The sequence below is a fragment of the Petaurus breviceps genome, unplaced genomic scaffold, assembly GCF_028583685.1.
Source record: "Petaurus breviceps papuanus isolate PSGF00001 unplaced genomic scaffold, PetGlider_PUasm1.0 140, whole genome shotgun sequence".
In the NCBI taxonomy this organism is placed as follows: domain Eukaryota; kingdom Metazoa; phylum Chordata; class Mammalia; order Diprotodontia; family Petauridae; genus Petaurus; species Petaurus breviceps.
The window spans coordinates 50,052,334-50,070,871 of NW_027185698.1; the positions used below are offsets into that span (position 1 = coordinate 50,052,334).

The 18,538-nt window shown below is 40.4% G+C and overlaps 1 protein-coding gene across 5 annotated transcripts in view; it reads right to left on the reverse strand.

The window, feature by feature from the left end:
- Positions 1–537: 537 nt before the first annotated feature.
- PCGF3 (polycomb group ring finger 3) overlaps positions 538–18,538 on the reverse strand; it is a 132,809-nt gene continuing 114,808 nt past the window's right edge. For 4 of the 5 annotated variants that reach the window (XM_069072588.1, XM_069072607.1, XM_069072598.1 and 1 more), the window contains one exon: positions 9,906–17,113. In XM_069072588.1, coding sequence (XP_068928689.1) covers positions 17,066–17,113 — 48 coding nt within the window. In that variant the 3' untranslated portion in view covers positions 9,906–17,065. Of the gene's footprint in view, positions 3,862–9,905; positions 17,114–18,538 lie in introns of those variants that run through there. The other variant, XM_069072612.1, reaches the window with a different exon arrangement.

Genomic DNA, 18,538 nt, shown 5'->3' on the forward strand with positions numbered 1-18,538 from the left:
TCCTTCTTATTTATAGGGGGGTCAACTTGTGGTTTTCCACAAGGGGGTGAAATGGGTCATATTTTAGAGGAGGTGGGAGAGGGCAATGCTTAACCCAAAGGAATAAAGCTCTAATGATGGAATATGGAGGGTAATATAATAACCATAATACTCCTGTTTTTATAGTTCTGGGAGCTCCTTCCGGCACCCTTCTTGTAGACCCTCACCACGGGTTTACTTATTTGTCTCCCCCTCAGACTGTAAGCTCCCTGGGGGGAAGGGTCTGGGTTTCTTCCCAGTTTTCCATCTACTGGGCTCCCTCATTTGCATATATTTGGTGTCAAGGAATCATGAGGAGACAGAAGAGAAATCATGATCTCCAGAAAAGATGGTGTTATGAAGCAAGGACCCCACATGTGTGGGGGAGATAACAGGGCACAGGATGACCCTGGGGTAAATGTTGGGGCACAGCTCAGCAGACTTGTTGGGACTGATTCATTCCTTTTCCATAACCTGTCTCTGAAGGAGGCTGAGGGCTGGGAATCCATGTCTCATTAATTAGAAACACAGAGGATAAAATGTTTATTTTTTGAAGAAAAATCTCCCCAGGTAGATGAAGCCTGGCATCTGCCCAGCTCGGATGTGCTTAAGCTATGGATCAGCCCAGTTCCAAAAACATCCTGCAGATGTTTGCTGAGGAGTGTTCCCGGCCCAATGGCAAACATTGCTCAGACAATGCTGGCTGCCTCAAATCCTGCAAGGTGGGAAGGTCAGTGATTAACCCTATTTCACAGAAGAGGAACCTGGGGCATGGTCCAGGGAGGTGACTGCCCCCAATAGTGGAGCCAAGGAGCTCCTGGGGCTGGCAAGTGACCTTCCCTAAGCATCATCACACCTGAAATCTGGACAATGGCAGTCATGTCCACTTTGGTACTAGATCTCATTTAATCAAGTGCCTTGTCATGGGGGAGAGAGCCTGGGACTCTTGGGACTTAGGACACCTAGGGTCATACCCCTGTGCTGCCACTAATTGATTGGGGGACCCCATACAATTCATTTTGTTTCTCTGGGCCTCAGATTTTTTTCATCTATAAAATGAGTGCAGTGGGCCAGATCAGGGTTTGTTTTTTTTTTTTTTAATAAGATCATGGACCCTTTGGCAGTCTGTGTGTGTTGCTGGTATATAGATACTGGGTTTCTGTATTTGTGCGTCACTGTTAAATATCCCAGGCCGCAGTGTTGTTGGTGTACGTACACAGGGCTTCCATGCATCCTGTATCACTAGAGTGTAAACCTGGACTCCTATGTTTGTGCATCAATGATAGGTGTGCCCTGGGCCCCTGTGAGTATGAGTGTGTGTGTACTAAGCCCACATCACTGGTGTGCAGCCTCTCCCTGCTGCTCTTCTCTCTTCAGGCCTCAGGATCCTTCCTCAAGCCACTGGTTTAAGAATGACGTTTTCATCAGACTCATTGGTACCTTTAGCCTAACCGTGGTTTGCTATGAACGAGAATCTACAATGGAATTTAGGAACTGCTAAGTATTATCAGGAAAGTTCTAATTGTGTTATAGCAAAAGGACAAAGTGAACCACAGCATTCACTCTGCCGGGAGATTGTAGCTCTCAAGGTAGAAGGGCTCTCAGAGGCCACTGAAGTCGGCCCTCTCATTTTATAAATGAGGACACTGAGGCCCAGGAAGTTAAGTGGCCTAAGGTCACAGTGACAGGCACTTCTCTCGTAGACTCTGCCTTCCTCATCCAAGGAGGCTACAAAACCCTAAGCACCACCACCCCACTCCTGCCAAGCTGTTACAGCTGGCACACCCCAAGAACATCTGCCTTATGCTTTATGGCTTACAAAGCACTTTCCCCAAGATCACCCTGAAGGTCTGGGAAGCAAGGAGTACATGTATTATTGGCCTTCCCATTTTACAAATGTAGAAGGCAAGACCTGGAGGTGTCAAGTGACTTCCCAAGGGTCACATGACCACTACAAGAACTGGTACTTGAATCCAAGACTATTATCCCACAATATCTTCTCTGTGCCTTGTAGTCATGAATAGTTTCCTAGCTGAGAATGTGGAGCTGGTGCTGTGGGGCTGGTCAGAAGAGGCTGCTGTAATGACAAGCATCACCTTGGGTGGGATGGAGGAATTCGGACTTGGTCTAGGTTTAATTCATCAACTCATGGCTCAGTGGCCTTGGACCAAGGTTGCATGGCAGAAAATTCATTCTCAAGACCCACTAGTAGAGGGAATGCATGGGGGAAGTGGTAGAGGGAGAGTCCCAACCAACACACACAATACCCACCATGAATGCAAAACATTTGAGAATATAAGTTACCAGACTGTGTATACCCTAAGGGCAACTGTCCCCTCTTCCTGATTCCCCAACCTGGCAGTGCCTTAGACAAAACTGCCCTATCCTCTGGGGTAAGAGGGGCCCATAAGAGCAAGAAATTAGAAGCATCAAAGGGAAAGAAGGCAGCCCCATCCTAAGGGGAAAAAGGTGTGGGTCTTCATTAAGAATCAAGGTGAATTATTCAAAAGCCCCAGGGGGCCCAAGCTTCAGTCTCAGAGGTATTGAGATGGAATTGAGAATTCCAGGACTGGATGGGGAGACCAGGGAGGATGGGTGAGGAGACTGGTCTATCTCATGCAACCCTGGATGTTTCATCTAGTTTATCTAAACTATGTATCTCCACCCTACTCTCCTACTGTCTGAAAGGAGGTTTAAAAATAAGCGTCAGTAGGGGGTTCCCTTGGGTCTTCAGAGCTCCAGGAACTCTTTTTACATGGGTCCTTCTCTGTACCAATTTGTGTGTAGGGACGGGGGCTGGGGGTCAAGTTCTTCCTTTTGCCCCACTGTATATAGAATTATGGTTACAGACGGGGTTTGGAGGTCAAACAGAATGGCTGCTCACCCTAGAAGGCATGACAGAATTGAGGAAAAGTCTAGAGAACGGGTTTTAAGGGAAGGGTGTGGGTGTGTGTAGAGGTAGCCCTATGAGGGTACCACAGGAGGACTGTTTACAGTTACCTCCATCTAACCTGGTAGGGATGATGAAAGAGCCTGGTGCTGGTCTAACCCTAGCCTCTCCTTACGGTAAAGGTTTGTTTCATCAGAGCTTAGAGGCCCAGGGACGATAAACTCCTCAACAGCAGGGTCTGTCTTGGTTTTCTGCATCTCTAGTCCCAAGAGCTAGTAATAGTGCATTGGCACAGCAGGCATCTAATAAAAAGTCTGTGGAATGGAATTGAATTGGGCCTCTGTGATAGCAGAGACAAAGTACTGATGGGATTTGGTTATCGGAGGAACCCCACCCCCAGTGTCTGGTGGTCTGGGCCCTCATTCCCTGTCTTGTGTACCCTGGCTCTGGTCCAGGGGAGGAGTGTTGTGTCTTCTGCAGGCCCTGGAGAGCAGGCCCTTTGGCCTGTGTGTACTGGTGAGGGGATGGAGAAAATTGGCCTAAGGTTTGTTCGTTAATTCATAGGTTGGTGGCCTTGGACCAGAGTTGCCCGGCAGGCCACCCAATTCCTGGCTTTCTGCCTGAGACACAATACTTTTAGGCCCACGAGTAGCAAGAGTCCATGAGGAGGAGGTGGACAGTGAGTTCCAGCCATCACAAGTTGCTGGCCCTGTTCCCTACACAGTCTGGGATCCTGCCCATGCCTGGGTTCCCAACTTCTGCTCCATCACTGGATGAGAATGCTTTTGGCTCTTGGTGTTGGCCTTAGCTTGTGCCCGTCCCTCGTGCTTGATTCCACTCTGTTCCTTGTGGCCTGTCAGCACTGTGATGGCAGGACCTCTCTGGGTTTCAGCATCCTCAGAATTCATGGTGGCCAATCCCAAATTCAGCAGCAAGGTCAAGGCAGGAGCACCCTGCAGGTGGAACAGACATATGTTCAAAGCATCTTCCCCTCATCTAGGGCAAGAGGAAGGGCAAGGGGCCAGGGAAGGACCAGGGCAGCTTAGCAGCATGGTGACATGCTGTACCAAGTAAGTCACTGGTTTTACGTTTCTACTCTGATCCCACCTGTTCATAATTCCTCACTGATGAGGTTGGCATCTGAGGGTATGACTAGAAGATGATAAACCCAGTGTATCCTAATAAGCCCGGGCAACATGGAGCTAGGATGTGCAATGATATAGCCTCGGGACTGGCTGGATTTGAGTTCTTTTTCCTTGGCTTAGATTATACTCAAACCAATTCCTGTATAGGTAATTTGCTGCTCAGTCTTTAATTCTGAAGAGCATCTGAGAGTATTAAAATGAAGGGCAACATACTCCTGGAGAATACGCTTTAATCCATCCCCAGCTCTGCAGCATCAGCTGAGAGAACCATGGAATGCATGCAAAATCTACGTTGCTTCCAGTGAGGAAGGCATGAGAGTTGTTCTGGGAGACCAGGAACAAGCAGCTGCTGCCTTAACCTTTCCCTCTCATTAAGGGAAGGAAAGCCCAGGCTACTGAGTTAGCATTCCCAAAGTCTTATTTTTATGATTGCAGAACCAAATGCACTGACAAAAAAGGAGAGTTTGGTGAGACCTCATCAGTTAAATGAACAAACATTTATTAATTGCTGAGTATGTGTAAAGGTTGGGATGTGTAGATGCTGGGAATACAAAGGCAAATAAGACAGGGTGCCTGTCCCCAAGGAGCTTATAGAAGCCTGCGGTTCTGGGAAGTCTGTTTCTATACATAGAAAGATGTTTGGGTGTCTAAACAACCATATTGGGGGGGTCATTTCCCAAATGATATGGCTAGATTGTATACAGTGACTTTCTGTGTTTGTGCATCTTTTTGTGTGTCCTGGGATGCAGCAGGTTGAACTATAAGCTACCTTAATCTTGGGCACAGAATAAATACATCAAAGGATTGGGCAAGGGTGGGGTGTGGAGGGGTGGTGATAACCCTTGTCATTATTTCAATGGTAAATACATCTTTTTGAACCCTTCTCTACTGTCTTAGGCCTCTAGCAGTTAGAAGTCATGGGGTAAAAGTCTGTGCCACAGCGGGGGTGACCAGTGACCCCAATATATTTGTCAGATATCCTTTGAAGTCCTAGCACTGGCCAGAAAAACAAATGAAAACACATGCAAATATGCTTAGAATACAATTTTTTAAAGTAAACTGAAGTTCTTTCCAAATGCTAACTATTTCTTGAATTTGTTGAAGGTAAACAGCTGTAAGGAAGCATTCAGAATGAGTAGTCTATGGAGTAGACATTTGGAAAATCAATGAGGAATGACTAGGAAAAGCTTTCCTCCCTGTGAGACCAATTCTGAAACTACGCAATGCGTTCCTTTTGCCTACGATGTTAAGATAAATCACTGTTCTGAGTGATAGGAGTTCCCCTGTAAGCAGACCGTGTGTGATGACCTACCTGGCTGCTGATCACAAAATGTGGAAAGCACCTTGTATACCCTAAAGCTCACAAACTGAGCTGCCCCAATGATTAGGAAGACAGCTAGCCTTACCAAATCTGAGCCTTTCACAATCTACAGGATCAAGGGAGGCAACCCCACTGCTCCTGTCCTGGGAAGTTCATGCAATCTATGGTCTAGCCAAACGCTCCTGCTTGATGTTCCCCATCTATGACCCTGAAGCTCTCCCTTCCTGGTCTTTGCACAGGCTGTGCCCCATGCCAGGAATGCACTCCTTCCTCACCACCACATCGCAGAATCCCTAGCTTGATTCAAGGGTCACTCCTACCAGAAGCAGACTCTGGTTTTCCTCATTTGCTAGTACCTCCCCTCTCTCCTCCCTGCCCCCAGCATTTCTTCATCTGTAACCACTGATGACAGCACCTCTATTACCTACCTCAGAGGGCTGTTCTGAAGATCCAGTGAGATCATGTATGTAACACTTTGCAAACCTTTGAGTTTCTTATGAATATGAAAAGACAGATTTTTTTCATGGAAGGCTATTGTACAACTCAGGGCCTATGATCACGTAAGGAGAGCCTTGATAATGATCAGTGATGGCCCAAATCCAAATCCAGACTAGAGAAATCATGCCAATGGTCAGTCAAATGCAGCTAACCATTTCAACTAAGTCAATGCCCTTGTCAATGTTTTACCACATATGTTAAAGGCTTGGAACATAGTTAAAACATAATTATTAAGCACCTACAATAAGCCAGGCACAGTGAGCAGCACTGGACATAGCAGAGACAAGGTCCACCAATGGCTATGCCCCTCACTGTCCTCTGTCTCTTGAGTGTTCTGTGCAAAAACATCAGAGCTACCTTTGGCTTTAGCAAGGGCACAAGTCACTGCCAAAAAGTAATTCTATCTCTTGCATGCTCACCTTACCACTTTACTGAGTCTTCCCTGATCTGTATCTGGTTTTGTGTTACCTTGGTATAAATTCTCAGACTTCTACTGTCTGGAACCTGACTTTTGTGGCCCAGCCCATGAGATCTTCATGCTATCAGCTCAGCTGTGAACTTAAACTTAACTTGGCTCAGCAACCCGGCAATTTTCACAGGGCCCAGACTGGGTTTCATTCCAGGTTCTGAGAAAAGTGCTTACATTAGAATGTAAGATCTGAGGGCAGGGACTATTACAGTATCCTCAGAGTCTAGAACAGTGCCTTGGATGTAATACTTAATAAGTGGTTGAATTTTAAAAAATACTAGAGAATCTGAATTAAAATACTAGGTGCTACACAGAAATACATAATTTTTTTTTGAGCAAGAAAGGAACTTGAGATGATCTAGTTGAAACTTTACTTGACATATAAAGAAACTGAAGTCCCAAAATGTAATCTGACTTGCTTATTAGATAGCTAATGGTCTAGGACTCAGGTATATCATACTGCCTCCTTTATACATGTTTCAGCATATATAAAAATGATAGTTCCAAAACAACAATGAATGCCAAGATGATCAACCATCCTAAACTGAGACGAACAAAACCACTATAAGATTACTAAAGTTACTCAACTTTGAAATTGCTCTGACATATTTCAGAATCTAGAGTGTAAAGATACCAAAGGTGCTGGGAGAGATGCTCAAATGATATCCATATTATGCCTCTGTCCTGGGCCATCCTCTCTCTGATATCACCAACAATCTTGATGATATCATCAGCTTCCATGGGTTTATGCAGATAACACATAAAATTATGTAACTAGTCCCACTGTCCCTAAAGAACATCAATCTTGAATCACTAATTGCCTACGTATTTCAAACTAGATGCCCTGGAGACATTCCAAACATGTCCAGGAAAGAACTCATTATGTTCCCTGACATCCTCTCCCTCTTTCAAATTTCCGTTTCTGCTGAAGGAACGACCATTATGCCAGTCTTGTAGGTTTCTAAACTCCTGTCTCTCCCTTCCTGCACAGAGCCAACTGGTTACCAAATCTTGCTGTTTTCTACTCCTACAAAATCTCTTGCATCCTGTCTACGCACACAAACCACCACCTTAGTTTAGGCCCTCATCACCTCTTGCCTAGACTACTGCAATGGTCCCCTATATACCTGCAAGGTGATTTTCCTTCAATGTGGGGCCCACCACCCCACACCCCTCCTACTCAAATTCCAATGGTTCTATATTGTCACACTCCTGTTTCTGTTCCTTCTACAAGGCTCTCCATCTCCCATCTCTTGGCCTTTAAGTGGGTCTTCCCCCATGTCTGAAATGCACTCCCTCCTTACTCAGGCCTCATTGAATACTACTCCCTTCAAGATGCAGCGCAGGCACGACCTTTCCTACACAAAGCCTTCTCTTATTCCTTTCCACTTGTACACTCCTTCCCTATCGATTATCTCTTTTGCACTTCTTCCACTTCTGTATGCATGTTTCTCCCTAGTAGGCTGTAAGCTCTTTGAGAACAGGAATGGCTTTATTTTTTGTGGCCTGGCACACAGTAGATGTTTAATGCTTGCTGATTAACTGTGGCTCTTAAGGCTTACTGCTAGGTTAGAAATTAAAACCAAAAGTTAAAGAGTCATATCAATACCACTGGTTTCATTAGTCCAGGAAAATAACAATTTAAGAATAATACCTCAAAATGGAGACTTCCTAAAAAGCTCAAGGCCTAATTTTGCCTTGCTTAGAAGACAATGACTGTAAATTGCTTCCATTCATTCTTTGTAGGCATACAGCAAAGTGTCCTTAAGAGCAATGATCAATATGAACAGGGGCAAGGGGCGGCAAGGTGACGCAGTAAGAGCACTGGCCCCAGCGTCGGGAGACCCGAGTTCGGTTCTGGGCTCAAATACTTGGCACCCACACAAAATAACTGGCCATGTAACCTTGAGCAAATTATTTAACCCTGATTGCTTTAAAAAAAAATATGCACAGGGGAAGATTCAATTCTCTGATTTCTTTTTTAACTCAGTTGGCTAAACTTGATGGAAAAATCATTATAAAAGACTGATAGAATACTCTCTGAAAATAAAAAAGTATTTCTTTTAAAATGCTATAAACCTAAGAACATTGTCTGGGTAAAGTTATAAAAGTTATTAAAAATAACTTTATAATGGAGGAAAATTTGAACTAGGTTAAACTTGCCAAGTAATATTAAATCATTACCAATTGTTTTCTTCACCTACCTCACTGGGGTATTCAGAAGAAAACACTCTGGAAACTACCATATGCTACACAGTAATGTGAGGAATTATCATTACTTAATTAAATTCAAACATTTGCTAAGCACCTATTATTGTACCATTATTACTGTATCCCTGCCAGAGTTTCTATTTGTTTATTGGTACAATGGTAGACACACATGGGACATTTAGAATACTAACTCTCCTCCAAAAATCTGTTGAATTACCTGTCAATAGCACAGGTGTCTAGAAACCGGTTAAAAATAAAAAGTCTTTGTCTTTAGTTAGGTCCAGTATGACACCCTAAAAGCATCCTCTGTGAAACCTCTGTGAGTGTAAGAGATATGACACTTTTCTGAGAAGCTGAAAGATTAGCAGTACACACTAAGGTCTACCATACCTTTCCCTAGTTCCCATAACTTTCAGAAACCTGGCAATGATGTAGGGAACACTCTTAATCAATCACTTGAGAAATTTTTCATAAACTTACTACACTCTACTACCAAAGTAATCTTTCTTCTGAAGACACTTTCCCCAACTGCCTACCTGATAAAGGCCAAACTCCTTAGTCTGCCATTCAGTGTCCTGCATAATTAGCCTTTTTAACAAACAAGCCACACTGGAGGTAACCTGGCTCATTCATTCATCATTCCTTGTTCCCTATATTTGTCTCGACCTCCATGTCTTTGTTTTTGCCATCCCCAGCCCCTACTCCATCTCCACCTGCGCTCTTCTGTCGCCTTATAGATCCTAAGATGTCACGACCTCCACGAAAGTGATCTTCCCAACCGAAACTGAGCTTTTCCTCTTAAGAAAAAGCACCTGAGCTTCTCTCCTTGGCATATCTCACATTTTAATTTATATCACCAGTCTAGCCCATTTGGCGGCCCAGTGTGACTACATTGTAAGATTCTTTGGGCAAGAGGCTTTTTCATTTACCTTTGTAGCTGTTCCCATATAATCAAATTCTCCAGGGATATACAGTTCTACCTTGATGAATGATAAAATGTCTTTATATCCTCCAGTGCCTAGCAGCTAATAAATGCCTTTGGAATTAAATCAAATCCCCCAGTGCTCAGCATAGTGCCTCACACAGAGAAGATGCTTAATAACAGTTGAATTCAGTTATTAGAATTTTGTGCTGCCCCAAATCTCTTAAAAGATCTATTCCCATTAAAGTCTGTAGTTCTCCCCCAATTAGGTGAACTCGTCTTATTAAAGACTTACAAAGAAAGCAATTCTTCCTAAAGAAACTTTACTGTTCGTTCATAAATTTTTAGTAAGAAATTATTCTATGGTTTTACCCCAAAACAAAATTCAGACTTTTTCCACTTATAACCAGCATAAAAATCATAGAAATAAAATGCAACGGTCAAAGAATTTATTTTACGTCCAAATTAAAGCCTGAAACAATTAAATTGCTACATTATATATTATACACAAGCAATACAAAACATGAAACTCAAAAAACATTTTTTTTTTCTCAATGGGGTATTTCAAAGGTCACAATCACAATTGCTGAGGGTGGTGCCTTTATCCCTTCCTGAAGTGAGGTATATAAGCGTTTCATTGCTACTATAAACCTGAGCAGATTTCGTGCCATATAGACATGGAAAAAAACTGCCAACAAATATGCATTATTAAAGGTACATTTTATTTAATTTTTTTTTGCTGAGGAAATGGCTTGTAGGTCATAGGCAAAAGGATTTAAGCTGATCATCACAGCACAAAGGGAAATTATGTGATATGTATGGCATAGTTATACTTCAATACGTGACACATGCATAACGTATGTGTATTTGTGTATTGTGTGGATGGTGTAGGTAATGTCTACCGATGAGATCTGCCCATTTCTACACTGATATTCCTGTTCTTAACCCAATGTAAACAGTCCAAGAGCAAACTGAGCAGCTGACACAATGCTCTGTTCGAGTATCTCAGGACACTGAAATAATAGAGCTCGATAATTTCCCTTGAGAATCAGCAAGCAAGATGACCTTGTAAGATTCAACAAATGCCCTCATGGATCTTAGCTGCAAGAGTATGGCGTGAGAGAGAGGCAGAGACAGGGAGAGATGAGCCCCTCACAGTGTTGGTGTACACAGGTTCAGAACCGACACCAAGGCTAGGCTTCTACCATAGGCAGATGCTGCATTTTGTGGGCATACATAAAAGGGCTCTATTTCATATATACAATTAGATATCTTATACACACACAATTATACTAGATCAACAAAAACTTCCTACATACAAAAACACACTGGTCTACAGCGGAGAACAGTAATTTAAGGGCTGCAAAACAAAAATATGGGAGATGGAAGAATGCACCATTGTAGAATGATGCTAAATCTGGAAGTTGTATCCTTTTCTGCTCTTTACAACAAAACGAAAAAAAAAATCTTTTAGGGCCATTTCTTTGTTTCCACCGTTATCTACTTGAGCAATCAAAGACAAATGTTTCACAACAGACCAACCCATTCTCTCTTTGCACATAATCAGCACTGATGTTAGTAGATGTTATGTATGTATGTATATATGTTGAAGGAGCAGAACAGAATGTCTAAAGGCTTAAGATCACAGCGGTGACCATTTTATTTTACAATAGCAACTCAGTAGCAGAAAATAAATTCTTTTGAATCTCCCAATATGAAGAAAAGCAGCAAGTGATATAATTTTGCAAATTTACATTGCTGTATGCAGATACTGCAAAGAAACATACCCAGTGTAACATCTGCTTTGTAGTTTACTAAGATATTGTAGAGAAACGCAGAATTCCAGACATAAATCTTGATAAGTTATCAAAGAACTTGCCAAATCAGTCAAATGAGAACCTTATTTCAAGCCAATTGCTTGATGGCTAAGGTTACTTTTAACCCTGGTTAATGGCCCTAAATCTTTGAGAAGGCATAACTAGCTATTACATTCTCTCTTCCAACTAACTAAATTTTCTGCCAAAGCAAACAAAATTTTTATGTTACATATTAACCTTTGGAAATTAAGGATGTGGTCTGCATATTTTTTTTCCTCCTTTGTTCAGTGCAGCCCATTCTAATCCGTTAGTACATCGACAAGAGTAATTAGAAATGCTACAATTACTGTTTTTTGAGAATATTTTCAGTGGTGTACATAAACTGAAGACCAAAGCATCCAAATTCTATTTTTCTCTCTATGTAACAGATGAACATTTGTCACTTTATGTACAGTTTCTGCCAAGCATTTGGCACAAACATTTGGCCAACTTAAATGATGTTTCAGATGTAATATGACATTTTACAAATGCCAGTGGTGAGAGTGAGCAGCAAAGGTACTCAGACTGACAAGAGGGCTGAGATGTGTGATTATAGAAGTGTGGAAGATACATTTAATACTGGCTGAACTAAAGGACAAGGTTCTAGTAATGGTTTGTACTAGCAGCTAACAGCATCTTCATATTACCACTGTATGATACTAGGAAATCATTTTTGTAATACTCTTATGCAAATTTTGGATAATAAACTTCCAGCCTGACAGAAACTTAGTGAGCTTTTTTTTTTGCTTTTATTACAAGCATATAATATTAATTGGCAAAACACTGAATACAAGCTTCACTATCATAAAATCAAAACATTAAGCAATATTCCAAAAAGATTTTTAGACAAAAAACTAGCCACCAAGAGTACAAAAATTACACAGCAACACAAAGCATAAAAAAATGTAAACTTTCAAATGAAACAGTCAAAAATATCTGTGGTCTCATTTCTCTAGACTGCGATCGTTTCAGGTCTTTCTTTTGCCACACAACGATGTTAAAGGCTTAGTGGTTGCAATGTCTATTGTCTTCTACATCTAAATCTGTCTCATCTGAGAAATTGCTTTCCTTATGCCCAATTAAAAGATATTGGGATACTCATTTACACCAATGCTTTACATATATTTTAAGCTAAATTCAAACGTTAGCCCATTCTTCAAACATAAGCTTATATATGAAGGAATTAAATGTAATGATAGCATAAACAAAATGTAATTCCACATTTTTTTTAACCCTAATCTTTTCAGTGATGAGAATTTACCAAAAAAACTAAAATTCCAAGCCAATCTGGTGTCCAATTAGTTTAATGCTCTCTTTAAACTTCATGTTTAATAAAGATGAAACAAAATTAAATATAAAGACCTAAGCATAATTTGGATGAAGATTTATAAATCTTGACTCTCAATTTCCTTTTAATCAAAGCAAAGAAATACATTAGTTAAGGTCACACCTGTGAGGTGGTAGAACTCTGTAGTTACCTGAGGAAATAGAGAAATGTGGATTTTTTTTCTGTAAAATATACAGTTTAGTTGTCTGCATTAAGTTTCTTTTAAAATACTTTTAAGTATAAATTTATCAAATATTCATATGTTGATGTATAAACTGGTTGGCTTGTTCCTATATAGCATTTAGTTCAATGGTAAATTTCAAATTATTGTAAAATACAATTATAATTATCTTCCATTAGAAAAAGTCCAATGAATCTCCAAAGACTAATTATGTTGTTATAAAGACAAGAGCCAGGTAAGCTTTCAAAGGCTCGTTGCCCACTGGAAAAAATAGCACCATCATCCTACAGTCTGATATTTTACATGGTCCCATATCCCCAGAGACTGTAGCGTTGTGTATACAACTGCACAACCAATAAGACAAATTATTCCCAGGTTAGATGGTACAGAAAGATACCAGACATAACAATGGCACAAAGCAATGTCAGACAGGTGGCCAGTCTTGCAGAACGCGTCCACACTTCACATTAAAGTTTCTTGCCCAATCATTTATTTTTAAATATTGCTGACAGGTAGTTCTTTCACACGTGCATGTGCACACACACACACACGGACACACACGTTATTTTAATCTCAAAATTTCATTCTTACAATTAGAAAAAGAAATAAAATGTGGGGAAAAAAAACCCAAGTAGCTGGATGTACACACTTTAAAATCCCACCTACAATTAATTACCTTTCAGCTCAGCAGTGAGTAGATGCTACATTGCCATTTCAACATAGGTCTAATAAATGCACGTTTGAACCTATTGCACAGAAGCAGAAGTCATGCTCTTCATCCATATAAACAAAAACATATAAATCAAAGGCTATTCAAGGTAAAAAGAAGCTTGTAAAACATCTCACAATTTCATTTTATATGCCCGTAAATAAAGCTGGACCACGGAAAACAAAATATTTGGATGGTAAATTATGATAGAAGGCTTAAAATAGAATAAATAATTTTATAAAGTTAAGTTTTCTTCTTTTTTTAAACCCCCCAAATCTTAAATTCAATATTATATATTCTATCTGAATTCTCTATTTTCAATGAAAACTCTATCTAGTGAGACTAATGCCGAGGGACTCCGTCTCACTGCTGCTGAAGATAATTCAACAAGATAATTGAGCTGCAACTGTTTGACCAGCTAAATAGTGGTGAAAACTACTTCACAGTAACTCCACCTGCATGAAAGTATTAAACAAATCTGAATGATTATCCAAACACAAAGTGGGCCTGGCTTTCATTCTGGGGGAAAGAATGCACATTTTAACCAATTCCACCTTGAATGAAATGTTTGTTGAATCTCCACAGAAGGGAAGGAAGCAGAATCTGACTCTGAGGCGTCCCTCTGCCGGTGACATTTACTTAGGCACAGTTCCTCTTACCAGAGAAACCTACAATAAGCTAAGCCAAATGGAGCAGAAAACTCCCCAGGGAAAATAGTCCTGTTGTGAAAAGATTTTGACATGATGCAATTTTAGAAAAATAGGTACTTTTGCCACTGAGGTTTTATCGGGTTAACACACTTACAAAAGCAGAGTTAAACACAATAATTAATAATCAATTACCAGTTAGAGATGTTAATACTGGCTTCCATATATTACCTACATATCTATACATAGATTACCTATATTTAAACATACTGACATAGCACCATAGCAAATTCAAGTGATTTTAAAGATAGCTACAAACTTACAAATATGTATAATGCAGATTGTTATGAGGCCAAGTTACAACTGACTGAATTACTTTTAATCTGAATTTGCATGTTGATACTGTTTAATCCTTTCTCAGTTTCATCACACAGGAAACTACCCAAGTTTTAAATGTTTTGCTTAAAATTGCATTGCAGTAATTTCTGGTCTTGCAGAATGCTTCAGCAGATTATGTATTTTGAGGTAGACAGGTAACATTTATTATATATACACATATCTAATCATTAAACCCTCACACGGTAAATCTGATTTGGATGGGGTATCAGGCTATGAGCTTGGATAAATCAACAGTTCAAATCGTACTAGAAGTGAACTTAACTGTTTATATAAAGAGGTTGATTTTAAATAGTCTGAACTAATAGTTTTGTGTTTAGGTTCTAATTAGCTAATTTATGGTCGAGTGGAATGAATTAATTTGATTAGCTGGTCTTGTAGCTAAGAATGAAGTGGCATTAACTATTAATTCCTTCCTTCCGTGAAATGGGAAGAAAAAATAAAGGGGGTATATAAGGGAGTCCAATTATACTTTCAAAAATCAATTCATGAACTCAGCCACCAAAATACATGCTCAGAAAAATGACAATTTCCTAAGGGCCAGCATTGAAAATGACACTATGCTGGACCAAACATCCTAGAGCCATAGGCTCCTCCTCGACCCTGCCCTCAGTCTCTGTTACTGCTGAGGGAGAAAGGTGAACTGCATAAGCTGTATGTGGATGACAGAATTAATGGTATGTTTTAAACTTGGATTTGTCCAGTTCACAACATACCAAACATGGGGAGCAAGGAGGGAGGGATATATCCAAAAGTGCACTAGACTTGTGGAGGGCTCACTTGGTGACTTCGACTTGGATCAATTCAGTAAATGGCTTCATTCTCACTCTTACTTAGTCAAGACTCCAAATCACTATTATAATAAATGTTTGTGTGTTGGCAGATAAGGGATACTATTCTGTAAAAAGCCAAAGATACCCACATTTTGGAAAAAGAGAGGGTTTAACAAAACCATATACTGACTGGCATTTTCAGCTTATCAAGTAAAAAGCAACTTCTATTGGTCAAGAATGACTAGAATTTACTCTGAGTCCTTTTTAACCCTCTTTCTATACCAGTCAGCAGTCATAATGTGTAGCTTGCAGAAATCATTCTAGATTAACATTTACCATAGAGAATGCAGGCTGGGTACACATGCATACAAGGCAAAGCTAAGAACCAAGGTAATTATGTAGGCAAATCAGGTAAAAATGTTGGCCTTGTTTGGCCTAAAATGGACAGAAATCACCTCATTTCTCTGCTTTACCTTTGTGTAGCTGGGTACAGCCTTTAGGAGGGTTTTCTCTTTTCAACTTGATAGCTACTAGCTCAAGCCAAGACCTCAACGAAGCTTTTAACTACTCAATTTGGTAGTTATTACTCAAAACACTATCAATTAAATCATGCCCATAAGTAAGAAACAGAATGCCATCGTATCTCCAGATTGCTAAAACATATCTGAAATGAATGGGGCAAAGGATGAGTGGACAAATTATGGTATCAACACATTATATAATTTTTTCATAGAAGTGATTAAAAGAAAACTAGAATTGTTCTGTAAGCCACTGTTAAAATGACTAAAAACAATATATAACACTCAGCTCTAAGAATAAAAAAATTTTCTATTGCACTGTCTTCATGACTAGTGATATATTTTTAAAACAAAAGTTACCTCCCAAATAAGAACAGATTTCTGCAAGCTCTAACTCTGTATGACACGTCTACCTTAAAATAAGTTCAAGTAACATATTAAGCACTTGTGAGTATTCTTGTTAAGTGATCTGATGATATTTTATGCTATATAGTAAAATATAGAGGCAAACTGGGGGAACTACTATCTTCCTTTTATTTAATATGGAAACTTTAATGCCATGATTAAATTATAAAATTAATGGAATTCCCTATTGATATGCTATTAAATAAAATTTTAATAAAAATCTTCTAAGTCTTTCAGGAAGTTAAAGGCAACATAAATACAGTCAATCACCACCAAGAGGGATCTGCAGTGGCTTTGGAAGGACTGGATGAAAGCCAAAATATTGAGGCAAACAATGAAATCAAACTCATAAAATATACTGAAATTAATTCCACTTTTCAAGACATGGAAAGCAAGCAAAAGTAATTTGGTGTCAGGAAAGTGACATTTATATCACTATTACATTTATTAATCTGTCTTGTGAAATCGCAGCAAAGAGACGAATGCTATTGAGCTACATAAAACTGTGAAGTGTTTTCATACTCTGTAAACTTAGTGCTGGTAGTGTCTTGTTGAGCTGTGAATTCTTTTTTCGTACAAAAAGGTATAAATATTCTCTTTCAGAAATCTGGTTCCCACGTCACCCAGAAGAAAGATTCTGAAGTATGGTGTGCTGTGAGATCACTGGTCCTCCAGAACAATTCTACTGGGTCATGTGATGTGAGTTAAGTGATGCACTGAGAAGGTGCCTGGTGATAGTCTCTGCAAAAAACTCTGTCCCAAAGGACACTAAAGTTCTCTTACAGCAAGTCCATTTTGGGTCTGTAATGTAGCAGTAGAGGTGCTTTCTGTAAAAACAAACCCCCCCAAATAGCTAGGTTATTAATGGAGAAAGATAACAGAACAAAAACACAAAATAAAAAAATTTTTGATATATAATGAAAGAACAAACTAAATGGTTCTCCTTAAAAATGCTTTTACTATAAAGAATCAAATATGGTGCTAATCAAACATGAACACTTTTGATTCTCTGTAGTTATAAAGCCCAACAAAGTATGGGATGAGAAGAGATCCTCTCCTTTGTACCTTCATAATTAGACCCCTGGCGATCCCTGCAGCCTGGATCCCAGATGTGATGATCAAAGGATCACACACGGAGAGTTGGAAGGGGCCTTAAAGGCCATTTAGTCTAATATTCTCATTTTACAAAGGAAGAAACCAAGGCTTAAGGTTGAATAACTTGCCCAAGGTCACAGGGGGAAGTAAATGGCAAGGACAGGATTCTAACCATGGCCCATCCGCTGGCTTCTGTAAATGCTGCGTTCTTCACTCAACCCTTCAGATTCTCTTCTTCCTAGGCTCCTTATGTCACCTTTGCTCTACACAACGGAACCCATCCTTCCCTCTGCCCAGAGTCAACAGGAGGTCAGTCAGGCTTCCTGACACCACCCACCTCGGGAGTCCTGCTTGCCTCTTCCCCTCCCATGCTACCCCTAGCAGCTTCCTATACTTTCCTCCTGACTCCTCAAGGAGACTGCACTCTTATAATTTATTCCAGGAAGCAGTGACAATAGTTGTCTAAGTGAGGTGAGAAAAAGGAAATGCTGGAAAGACAGAAGTGGCTCTGTGTGTGTGTGCGATATCTGTGTGCCTCTCTTAATCTCCTGTGAGAAGTTTTTTGTAGGATAGGTGAGTTGTGTGCCAATGAGATATAAACTTATCCTCTGGCCTGAGTCTTGTAAGAGGTGGGTGGGGTTCTCATGTAAAAGGTGAGAAATGGAAGAAGAAAAAGGAAACGGTTCTCTGGTGCCCCTCCAAGGCTCTTGGCTCCTAGAGAGGCAGGCAGAGGCAGAACTCGAGGAGGTCTGGTTATTCAGTCAGGAATCTTTACTGGCAAATGTCCTGCTATGGGTCTAAGATTCCTGAAAACAAACGGCCCCAGGGAAAGTAGCTGTAATTGTCTGACCACCAATGTGCCCAGCAGTTATTCCCTAACCTTCCCTGAGAAGTCTTCTACAGACCTTTTTACAATGGTGCTAGTAGCACCCCCAGAATACCTCTGGACCACAGCACACAGGGACCCCTTTCCTTGGCTCTAAATCTCTGTAATAAACAGAAGCAACCTTGACTAACCTTTGATGCTTCATAAGGTAACACATCCTATAGGTACTTTTCTCTTGGGGTGACCAGCCCTTGCCAGCTAAAACTTGCAATACTCCAAAGAGAAATTATCTGAATCTCTCAGTTCCCTTCCCAGAGAACTCTGTTCTCAA